Source organism: Misgurnus anguillicaudatus, chromosome 23, assembly GCF_027580225.2.
Source record: "Misgurnus anguillicaudatus chromosome 23, ASM2758022v2, whole genome shotgun sequence".
NCBI classification, from domain to species: domain Eukaryota; kingdom Metazoa; phylum Chordata; class Actinopteri; order Cypriniformes; family Cobitidae; genus Misgurnus; species Misgurnus anguillicaudatus.
In genome coordinates this window covers 16,807,023-16,819,707 of record NC_073359.2, presented here as the reverse complement: position 1 = coordinate 16,819,707, position 12,685 = coordinate 16,807,023, and the positions used below count along the sequence as shown (strand labels likewise).

Genomic DNA, 12,685 nt, shown 5'->3' with positions numbered 1-12,685 from the left:
CTGCGTTGTTTTAACAGCCGCTTTACTCAAGTGAATATGTAAATCAAATAACAATATGAACATGCAACTAAAATGTAATATGCATGATGCAATACCTGAGCTAGTTAAAAATGTTGGTTTGTAGGTAACAAATAAAGTTTCTATATTGTTAATCGGTTATCGGCCGATAACTGCTTATTTTTTATATTATCGGTTATCGGTATCGGAAATCGGCCCACAAATATAAAGAGTTATCGGTTATCGGCTAAAATTTCCATATCGGTGCATCCCTAATTTATTTACACTAAATTTGTGCTCCAGCCACTTTCTTGGCCGCCATTTTAATTTTTCGAACTCGATCAGGCTTGACAAATCACATTCCCCATGCGCGCACACACATAGAATTGTGGGACAATATCTCAGAAGTCAGAAAGTAAACCTACCTTTGGATTCAGACATGCCTTGATGCCTTACTCCCACAGAAGGCAGCAATTTAGAGTTTTCGGACGCAGCCAATATTACAGTATGGCGTGACTTTGACATACAGATTTTTACAAAGTGGTAATAAAAACAAAAAATAAACTGTGTTCATGTAGCTCAGTGGTAGAGCATTGTGTTAGCAATACAAAAAGATTGTGGGGTTGATCCCAGGGAACACACTTACTGATAAATCGTATAGCTTGTAATGCAGGGTTTGGATAAAAGCGGCAAATGTGCATATATGTAAATGTAAACTACATAAAACATTATTCGATTATGCAAAGTGATCATTATTCTTACAAGAGGTTAAATATTCTAGTTTTATTCCCCGGGAACACGCATACTGACGAAAAAAGTATACCTCCAGTACATTAAAAGTAACTTTGGATAAAAGGGTCTGCCAAATACATAAATGTAAAATGGCATGTTTTAAAAAACGCTATTGACCAATCAACATCCAAAAATGAACTACTTTGTTCGACAACATCTAACAGGATTGAAAGTTTAAGCTCAGTCAATGCTACAATGTACGTAAACAAATTTACCTGCTTAAGAAGCAGACAATAAAACGTTAAGTGAAAAAGTGTCGCAACCGTTTTTAGAATTGGTTTCTTACCTGTTTGTGCATCTCGATGTTGAGCCCGTAGGACATCTCGTAGTACTGTGGGAACAAAAGTGCATACGCATCAGTCAGCGGTGTGATGAATTAAACAGGAGTAAATCATCATCAATCAAATTAAAACCTCGGCGGCCTGACGCGCGCTAACAACTCGCCGAAAACAGAGGAAGACAGAGAGTTTGAAGATGTCGGCATGCGTTACTAAGTCTATTTCAGCAGGCAGATGAGCAGCAGAGCGGCTGATGGAGATGAAACCCGACACAGTCGTCTCTCCTTCAAACTGTCTGTCACGCTCATACACTCAGTATAGCTGCTCTCCGAGGAGCTCAATTCCAACAATCCTTTTAAATTTCTCTTTTCGTTCCTTATCTATTATTTTCGCTTTCTAATCCTGCTCGTCTGTGCCCTTCCTCTTTATTATTTCTTAAACCCCATTACCCGTCTGTGATGTGTCTCTCTGACCTCGTCTCAACTATCAAACCTTAGTTTCAGGATTAAAGCATCATCATATCTAAAGACGATGGATGAAAAACCAAAGGTGTTGATATGAGATTAAAGAGACAGATCACTCAAAAATGGGTTGTGATTTGCATTCATTTATACAATAGGATAGATTTAGAAGACTTTAGGTTCACAATAGAGGCCCATACACCAAATCAGGTCCTGCTTTTCTTCCGAAACCAAGTGATGGTGATTGTAACAAAAGGAGTGAGTCCTAAGGAGCAATGCAGCGATTCATCTTGAATAGCGTCAATGTAAGTCCATAAATTGTAACTCTCAAAATGATTGAATCCATTCTTAAATTTATTGCAACTGGAGTACTGTTTGCTTCACCGAATGATGAATTTCAGGCAATGCACGACATAACAGCAGATCTGCTGAAGATCTCTGTTTCCCCATCTATCTGGGTTGCTTGCATCCATGCAGACAAATATAAATCACGTCTGGAGGTTCGTCATGCCGTGTGGACTGCTGTTTGAAAAACCTCTGCGTTGACCCATGGGGCTCTTCAGCGGGCTTGTGTTACTATCACTATACGGCCAAATGAAAGTATGTACATCATGCAAAGTATGAAATGTTACTTCTCTGAATGTTTTATGTGAAATACATACTGGATGTTAGTAAGAAATTACTTATTGAAAACTCTATGTATCATATGACCCAAAAAATAATATTGGAAAACTGATTACTTGATTGGAAATGTCTCCAAATGTCCTAAACAATATCCTTGCTAAACTCCAAAACAAGATGGTTGGTTAAGTTAGGTATATGCGTTTCACCACAGCTTATTGTGATTGAGTTGTTGATAATAACTTATTTTTTACCATGCCTCATTGTTACATAATCTCATGTCATTGCATTCTTATTCTAAAGCACTGACATGCATGCATGTATATGCGCATAATCCCTGAATAAGTGCTGTCTGGAGCAGATTGCACACGGCATGTGGCGGATATAGCGCGGCTCAGTGCGACGGAGGTTCAACAAAGCCTCTCCTCCTGCAGCATTCGCTGTGTGCTCGCATTGGTATATTAATCCTAGCCGGTCTAGCGAGGGGCAAAATGTACTAAGTGTCCCCTGGTTCAACCCGGCAGCTGTTTGGCATCCGGCGCTTGTACACATATCCTGCTGAGTATCTGGACGCTGTGCTCTTACTGAAGTCTTAGCAGATATCCTGTGCACGCATATGTGTGTGTATGTGTCCACTGGATGCAAATGTGATCATGTGAATTCGGATGCGATAACTGGCTTCAGCACTTCCTCTGACCCAGTAGTTCAGACAGGCAGCATTGATAGGATATTATTTTCACTGGCCTGTCCTCTATGGCTCATTGCATCTGTTGTGACCCTATTAACACCAAACTCTTCACATTTCCTTACTGATTTATAAATATAACCACACACTGTACTGTCTGACCAAGAGAAGAATATGAATAAAGGACATATTAACTTAATGTCCAACAGTAAACTTTGTCAAATCACTAGTGAATTTCATTAATTTCTTGGTAATGCTCATGTAAGTCAAATCTGCAGTTTTAGCGTAAATACTCAAGTCGTGAGTCAGTACTAAATACGGCATTATTATGCAGCATCTGTACATCTCTGGCTTACTTGAACATACCCGTCACTATACAACAAACAATGGTGCGCTAACCTCAAACATAAGAATGTGGTGATACTTAGCTGGGGTAGTTTAAATACCACATAGCAAACTGGGCGTGAATGGCTCGTCTACAAATCAGATAATGTATTTTGAGGACTGCTGGACATATGCGTTAGAAAAGTTTGCTTCGATGCTTTGTTTGAAGTTAATTGTATTGTGTTAATTTCGTTACCTAAAATACATTTTTGGTTAAAAGACAAGGATGAAAGAGGAAGGGAGGAGATGGCAGGATAACAGAATTTTGTTTGAATAACATAAAAACTGTTTGTAGCTATGAGATAATAAATGCTTTAAAAATGGAGTAAAGCAGAGGTGGCCAATCTAGTGCCCGCGGGCCAAATGTGGCCTGCTGGGCCCTTTAATCTGGCCCACAAAGCAGTTTATAATTGTATTAAACGTAGGGAAGGGAACGAAACGCTGCATCGCCATAGAGAGGCTTTGGGAACGCCTCCAGGCGTGAGTGCATCTGAATGTGTATATCAAATTCAACCAATGGTGAGGAAGTACTGTATAAAAGGCGACCTGAAAAACGCCCTCGCTATCTGAAATATTGCTAATTACAATGACAGCTTAACAGGTATGCAAGAAGTATGGCAAGGGAGACGCAGTGTCTCGTTCCCTTCTCAGGCAACAAGGGTTACGGTCACTTTCGAGGAAACTTGTGTTGCGTCACCATAGAGATGCTTTAGGAACGCGATACCCAGTCCTCCAGACTACGAGTGCCTGTGTGTAAAAAAGCACAACTAAGACCTAAGCACCCAAGATCCAGGAGTAGAAGTGAGATCCAACGCATTCAACTGTACAAAAGTGAGTGTTGAGGACCCGCCTGCTGCATCACAAACATCCTGAACTGAGGCACCTGCCCAAAGGGCTTTTGATGCTGCTATACTTCTATTTAAATGCACTAGATGGTTAAAGAATAGGGCTGCCCAGAGGCTTCATAAGCAAAAGAGATAGCCTCGACTATCCATTTACTCAATGTCTGCTTGGTGGCTGGGAAACCTTTCTGGGCCTAACCAAAACAAAAAAATAACTGCTCTGCTTTCCTGAACTTAGATGTTCTGAGCACATACATGTAAATAAAGCTTCCTTTGGCTCATATCCTTAAATAGTGGAGGGCAGAATGCATGCAAGACTACAGGGCGTGGTATGTTGTTAAAACCTTAGAAATGTAACACGGCCTAGGGCATAACAAATCCTTAACCATGCCTGGAGTGAACTTGAGAGAGGTCTGCAAAACTTAGAAAGCCCCTAAATCTCCTACCCTCCAGAACTGGGCAGGGGTAAAACACAGCGCCCCTCGTCTGAGACAATAGGTCCCTCCTGATCGGCACCTGAAATGGGGAGCCGTCTAGAAGGGAGACCAGGTTCGAAAATCATACTCGGGCCGGCCAACACGGGCTACAGCTGTGCCTTCTGTTGGCGGACCCTCTCCAGAACTCCAGGTGGCCCTCGGGCCAATCCTGTACCATGGCATACAGCCCGAGTGGGGCCAGATAACTGAGAGAAAACCAAAGAGGACAATGCAAGTTCCCTGAGTTGCAAACAGGTCAGCTTTCCCTTGGCCGAACCCGAGCCAAATCTGCTCCACCACACCCGAGTGGAGTCTCCATTCCCCTGGGCTCAACGTCTGCCTCGACAGAATGCCTGCTCCGATATTCTGTGGGCAAACTATGGTGCATGTTTAGCCTGCAGGAATGCGCTCTGATAGTTTGTGGAGCGTCTTTCTGCTTATCTTCGGGCTAATCCATTACACCATCTAAATCATCATATGCTGGGAGAGAGGATAACTGCGCGTCCTCTACCTCCACAGCTTCAACATCCACATCATCAGAGGAGGATTACAACATATCAGCACCTTCTGACCGGGGGGAAGTAACCATATGGTGGGTTTCCGCACCCAGAGAGAGAGTGCGAAGCTGCCCACCCTACACGAAGAGTGAGCAGCGAGAACACTTAACACACATTTCGTGCAAATCCTTCCATTGTTATAAATCAAGAGCAGGGAGGAACACACTGCCTAAAGTCTGATTTAGCAGTTGCTTTCATTTTTCAAATCACCCAGTTAAAGGAATAGTCTACTCATTTTCAATATTAAAATATGTTATTACCTTAACTAAGAATTGTTGATACATCCCTCTATCATCTGTGTGCGTGCACGTAAGCGCTGGAGCGCGCTGCGACGCTTCGATAGCATTTAGCTTAGCCCCATTCATTCAATGGTACCATTTAGAGATAAAGTTAGAAGTGACCAAAACACATCAACGTTTTTCCTATTTAAGACGAGTAGTTATACGAGCAAGTTTGGTGGTACAAAATAAAACGTAGCGCTTGTAGCAAATGGCTCGGAGTCAAATAGAGGCCATTGGGCATCTGGATTTCAACAGCCCTAAAATTGTGATAATTAGATAACCCTGTCTCCTCTATCACCTATCAAGGCTGTAAAGTGGGCAACAATTAAAACAAATGCCGTCGTAAAAGGACGTTCAAAGGAATTCCATCAGAGCCGTTCAAACGAATATCGCCAGAGACACAACAGGGGGCGCAGACTGTATGTCTGTGATGAAACCACATTTAAAAATCACAATGAGCTGTTTAAATGTATATATATGTTATATCCCTTTACTGCATGATCAGGTATGTGTGATGTAACTGTGTGTTAACACTTTAGTTAGATTTTGTTCACTGTAGCATGGTTCATATCTTAGGTATGAAATTATTATTCAACGTGATCTTAAACCCATGTCTTGTCTAGTATCGAATTAATCTACTCTTTATTTCCCAATCATTTCTATGTATCATATTACCATAAGCCGCATCAATGTCATTTAGTATCGATTTGAAGAGTTATGGAAACAAAGTTTTATCCTTATGCAATTACGCAAATGTGATGTCTGAAAGAACAAAGGCTTGTTTCCCCGCGCGACCGAACACTTCACGCATTGGTCAAACACCCAAAATGGGCTGGGCGTGTGAAAGGTCAAAACGGCCTATCGCCCAAGCCATCATAGCTCAATTGCTCAGTTCGCTCAATAGCTCAATTCGAACGATTCGCTCAGTATCTCAGTCAGTGGCTTAGTTCACTCATGAGCGCCCAGTCGCCCGGTTACCCAGGTAACCCGTCAGCGCAGTTTGGAAACTCGCTGAGACTCAACCAGAGTCCCTCGGATTCATCATCTTTTCTCTGAGCCCGTATCTTTCTTCGGGACAGTCTTCCTGGCTTGCACTTTGCGCTAGAGTTCGGAAAACCACGCGGACCAATCCGCCCTACGAAACAACTTAACGGACTACATCTTACGAACACATCTGGACTCTCTCTCTCTCTCCTTGCTCGCACCGCGTGCAGCAGAAACTTCGCAACGAAAACACAAAGAGCCAAATGCAAGTATAAACTTGTTTTACTCGCTGATGTTTAAGCTTTACCCCTTATGAAAATTAAGGCGCTACTTAGAGATTTTCCGATGGTTTGTGCAGATGTTAAGCAATAGTGCTTTGCCAATCTTTACTCTCTCTCTCTAGATTTTTCAATCTTTTCTTTCTCATCTATGTTTTATGTTATTGTATGTGTGTATGTTTAGTTAGTCGTTATGTGTACTTTATTTTATAGTTAATAAACCGGTTTGCATTTTCACAATTGAATTGTTTCTGTGTTCAATGCTCACGAAATTAAAGTCACTATTTCTGCCTTTTGATCCAGCTACACGCTGCGAGTAGCACTGTATCAGTGAGATGGTTAATTTTAAAGGCCATGAAATTAACATTTCTTAGACGTTAATATACGATTATGGATATATGTCTTCGGTGGACGAACATATTAATTAATTGTTATTATTAATTCTGCTACGCCAGGTAAAACCTGATAAACTTGTATAATTAATTACAGTTAATTATACCTAATATTCCCTTTTGAGCTAAAATCTAAGAGTCCCTTGCGAATCCCCGTAGTGTTTCGGTCGGAGGTTCATAGTGTTTCAAATAACGTTATTTCCCTCTTCCCGCAAATTCGCTACATATAATGGTGGAGAACGCGCGGGCAGATTTAAACATTATTTTCTGAGCAAACCAGTTACAAATCAAATGTGTTTTTGCATTGTGTGAATGAAAAAGAACTATCAGCTATAACTGATTTCGTTCTTTATTTGTATGAATGAAAATGTATTTTCCTGTATCATTTTCAGGACGTAACAGACTCGCGCCCCTGTTATGTATATTTAACTGCAGTCTTTAAGGTAACCGTATTAAAAAACCCTTTGATACGCTGTACCGTCTGATTCCGCCTAATAAAGAGTAGAATTCCTTTATTTAGAGCGAAGCGGTGGTCGAGTGAATACTCCCATCTGATAAGGCCTTTTTGTTAAATCTCCAGGAAATGATTTACAATTAGAGAAGCTGTCTATTGTATTTTTCCATTTTATTCACATACGTGGATTTTTAAAATTGTAAGCACCGAGGGTAAGACTTTTCAATTTTAAAGGAGATGAAAACTTGATCAAGTATTTATAGTCACAACGTATGATAAAGCACGTTGGATTCTTGTTTATTTCGTGTCCCGGTAACGTAAGCCAGAAGAGGCACCGGCTGAACACGAGCGAATTACATCCGTCGTCTTAGCAACGCAGCGGCCGCCGATGTAATTACTGTATAGAAGCGAATCTTTGTCAGTTTAAAGCGTACTACCTAGTTCTAACACTAGATGTCAGTCTTGAGTGTCTAACACTTCTTCTTCTCCATTACTCTACGTCTGACTTCCGCTTTCTTTCTTTGTTGGGCGAAATATCGCCATCTAGTGGGAAAAGCTCGTTTGGTCCTCTCATAAACTCTTTTGGGAGTGTATGACAGGAATCCAACTTGGATTTTTGACCTTACTTCAATAACTAGGGTATTCTACTACTTTGTAGTTTTATTTCCTACATATTGAATGTTATGGTTTTAAATTATAAATAATAATTAATATTGCTGTGGCTTTATTAATGTATTATTTCTTTATTTAATTTTTATTTTATTTTTGATTGATTTTATTTTTATTTTATTTCATTTTTTTGCTGGTCTCTCTCACTCCTTACTCTCCTGTTCTATTTTCTATTGTAGAGATTGTATTTTTAATTAAGTTTAAATTTAAATTCAATGCAGTTTGATTTATTTTAAATTTTAATTGAATCAATTCTTTACTGTGAATAGAATTCAGCCCCATAAGTCCCATTCTCAGTGAATTCATTTATGTTTTAACTGGTGCAATAGGATAAGCCCCTGTGCATCTCTTTAAAGCTAACACTTGATAGATGAATCAGAGGCTTCGCCAGCGGTGAGTTCTACAAGAGACCGGTCCCGCTGAACTGACTCGAGTGTGTACAGTCGGGGTGCTGCGGTAGCTCCCTCCTTTAGCACCTTACGCAGCAAGACACAGTGCAACCTCTGCCACCGGGCACTCCAATCGCTAACCTTGCCAGCTGACACACAAAAGCCTTAGCGGCAGTGCCAGTTGGTGGGTGACACCTTTGAGTGCGGCCCGGCGGTGTGAAGGGTGTGACTGTTGAGCGGTCGAGGTGGGGAGGGCAGAAGGCCCGGCACTCTTGGCTGCGTGCTCAGGGAAGCGCCTTGTCTCTGTGTTCCACCCTGGGTTGTTTTAAATAGTCAACAAGTGTTGGTGTAAAAGAGATGCACTTTTCTCCCCTCTGTAGCCACTAGAGGCACCAGATCCCTATCAGGTTGGGTCTAGCCCAGCCAATCTAGCTAAGCCACTCCCCTAACTCGCATGACTCCATAGTGCCCTCTCCCTGTAAGGCCCTGTCATCAAATTTAGGGTAGAGAACCTGCTAAGCTGAAACAGGAAACCCCTTTTTCCACCTCCTATCCTCTTCATTCCCCCAGCCTTAGGACTTCGTCTGTTGGCTGTCTCAATTCACATTTTCAGTTTATTTTATTATTTTTATTTATTTTATTTTATTATTTTATTATCATGTATTTGTTTTTTCCTCTCTTTTCCCTTTCCTGTTTCATTACATTTCCAGCAACCTATCCTCCTCATTCTTTATTTTGTGTGTTTTATTTTATTTTTATCGTTATAATTAATTAATTTTAATTATTTTGATTCATTTTATTTTGGGCTGAAAGAGCAAAACTGCACAAACCATTAGGAGAATTCATTAGTAATACGCTCGAATAACCAAATGTCCAAGGCGACCTATAGGTTTTAACAAAGCGACAAATTACTAAAATTTTTCCCTTATTTCCCCACACTGATTATCTGTGCCGCCGGAGAAAGGCCCTGATAATAAGCTCATAGCCCACGTATATATATTTTATTGCCGTAGCTCGCTGAACTGTGCGGACTCGCATTGGCTCTTTGTGTTTTCTCTTCTACCAGTGTGTCAACATGTCCAGATTACCAAGCCCTGTCAACCACTGGGACCAGCTAGAGGCCTGGCTCAGTGCTGTGACATCTGAACTCCTGCCCAACCTCGCCAATGAACTGCAACACTTGGAAAGAGAGCAACTCGACGGCACCCTGGACAAGTTCATAGCCCACGACCCAACGAGGAGCTACAGTCACAAGGATATAGCCAAGATCACAGGTGCCATCGCTCACAACCTCATCATCCAGCTTAAACTGGGCGAAAGGAACATCGCCCAACTGGAACAGGATGCAGCAGCTCTACAGCTCCAAGCAGCAGAGGCACGGAGGAATCAGGAGGACGCGCAGAATCGTCTAGATCAGCTGACACAGGGATTAGAGGATCAACACCCATCGATGGAGGAGGAACACTGGAGGCTAAAGGACAAGATTGGACAACTCCAAGAGGCCTTGTCAAAACTCCGCACAGACACAGAGCACAAGGAGCAACAGGAAAAGACAGCCAGAGAAGAGCTGTCTGGAAAGCTCCAGCAGGCTGAACATCTTCTGGTGAGAGCAAAGGCAGAACTGAAGGAACGTGATGCCAAGCTGAAGGCCTGTGAGAATCACCTGCGAGCATCTCGAGATGAAGGTCGAGCTCTGGCTCAGCAACGAGACCAGGCTAGGGACGACCTTGACTCCGCCCAAAGAGAACTCATTTATGCATATAAACTGCAAGCTGAACAAGTAAGAGAAAAAGCAACCTTTCCCTTTCATTCAACCAGTGAGCCTGCACCCCCCCACCAAAGCTTTTCTGTTGAAAAGGGGGGCGGGAGCCCACTGTTAAAGACATCAGCCAGAATCCCAGAACCTCTCACTACCACAGGGGGGTGGGGACAGACAAATTTCCCGAGGTCACCTGCAGACATGCCCGGCGTGGCACCCAAAGACCTCGACAAGCTGGCTAGAAATATCCCAACATTTACCCCAGAGCCTGCAGGTGGCCATGATATCCACTCTTACCTGCAGGACATTGACTTTTATTTGCAAACACTGCCAAATGTAACCACAAGAGACAAACTGTATCTGCTACGGGTTACTTCCAGTCGTGAGGTGAGGAGTTTCCTTGACCGGCAGCCAGAAAACGTCAAGATGGATTACGAGCAGCTGCAAAAGGCCTTAATAGAAGAGTTTTCGGATCCAGAGTCAGAACAAGGACTTGTTACGGCGATGGACCTCAAACAGAGCCGAAACGAAACTCCACAGGCCTACTACAACAGACTCAGGCGAGCTTACTTTGGCTCACGGAATGAGCCAGGAATGGAGGAGGACTTCAACTTCAGGACCCTTTTCCTGCGAAATCTTCACTTCACAGTAAGCCAACACTTAGGGGTTATGGCCTGCCCTCGCACGATGACAACCAGGCAGCTGCGGGACTTGGCCCAGAAAGCTTATGGTAAACAAAGAGCGGCCTCTGAAAAGACTGTTAAAAACCCTGTCATTCTCCCTGTCTCTGAACTGTACCCTGAACTACCACTGGAGGGCGCACGACAGCGCCACAGTGAAAGACCTTTCAACAGAGGGCCAAGAGGGTCAAGAGACTTTACAGCCAGCCAGGAATGGTACGGCCATGAAGGGGCTCGTCCCAAGCACCAAATGGGACGCGCCGAGAGGTCATGGAGCCGGCCAAACTCATCAGACAACCAGAAGGGTGGCGGCTCGTGGGAACCTGGCCGACGACCTAGAGGTAACCGTCCTGCACCTTGCAGATCAAATACTGGTAACAGTCAACAGAGAGATCAGTCTCGATACACACAGAGCAAATCTAAGTCTGAGCTACCCCCGAAACAGTGTGACACAGACACGTCTGAGACAGCAGAGATTCTGAGAATATTGAAGGAGTTAATGCAAAAGAGGCCCCACAAAGAGGACCACGAAGACAAACCCGACTCCTTATTCAAAGACTTTGGCATACAAACAATATCTCAAACACCAACCACCCAAAGCCTGCAAGTACCAGAGAGTGCTGTGTTAAGTGTCTCTTTCCCTACAGAGTCACAGAAAACCAGCCTTGACTGCCTTCCCATTAATACAACAGCCCCAGTACCAAGCCTCCTGGGAAACCTGATCGAAAGAGGAGAAGCTAAAAAGCTATATCTATCCATCACCTTGGAAAATGAGGTTGAACTAGAAGCCCTCGTCGACACCGGAGCTGACCTAACGCTGATGTCATCCCAGCTTTTCACCAGACTCCAGAACAGAGCTAAGGCCCAAAATTTGACCCTTAAACCCCAAAGGTGTATGCTGAATGTGCAGTCTTACAGCCAGACTGAAGTTCAACTGCAACAGGTGATTCCCATCCACCTGACGATCGGTCCTATGAGCATTATACACCCTGTGTACATCTCACCAATGGACTCATACCCTCTCCTCATTGGCAAAGACCTGCTAGACCGCTTTGAACCCTTAATGGACTTTAAACAGTTAAAAATTTGGGCTCAAGTGCGAGAACCTTTACCCTTTCAATCAGCCAGATCATCTGAGGTAAACTGCCAGGTCACACAGGTCATGGACGACCCCCCAGCCAGCCGCGGGAACTTCGTCTCAGACCTAAACTTCAAAAGTTCACTGCTCTGCAATCTGCATCCAGCCAAAGACTCAGAGCCATACCCAGGACTTGACACACAAGTTCAACAAAATTTAAAAGATGCAGATGCCATGCAGGATGATGCAGATCATCAGAAACTACAAGCCTTTAACATCGCTACCCAAGCTATGTTAAACCACCTCTCAGACCCCTCCACCTACCCTATCACAAACTCTGACCTGTCTGCTGCTCCAACCCGCAAACGTCTCAACGATGTCAGGCACCTGCTGCGCATACAACACAACATCCTCGAGTATGTCCCTGATGACCGCACTACACCTGCGCTTGTGGTTCCTCAGGCCCATAGGGGGGTCATACTAATGTATGCGCATGACACAGCATGTGCCGCACACCACCGCACAAAAGCCACTTATGAAACACCGAAACAGGTGGCATACTGGCCTGGAATGCAGCACGATGTAGCAGAACACATCAAGAAATGTCTGGTTTGCTGCCAGTTCCAAC

At 43.3% G+C, this 12,685-nt stretch overlaps 1 protein-coding gene across 4 annotated transcripts in view; it reads right to left on the bottom strand.

Moving 5' to 3' along the window:
- Nucleotides 1-12,685, bottom strand: part of tle2b (TLE family member 2, transcriptional corepressor b) — an 87,279-nt gene that overhangs the window by 47,688 nt on the left and 26,906 nt on the right. For all 4 annotated transcript variants that reach the window (XM_073862297.1, XM_073862299.1, XM_073862296.1 and 1 more), the window contains one exon: nucleotides 1,076-1,120. In XM_073862297.1, the coding sequence (XP_073718398.1) occupies nucleotides 1,076-1,120 (45 nt within the window). The remainder of the gene's footprint in view (nucleotides 1-1,075; nucleotides 1,121-12,685) is intronic.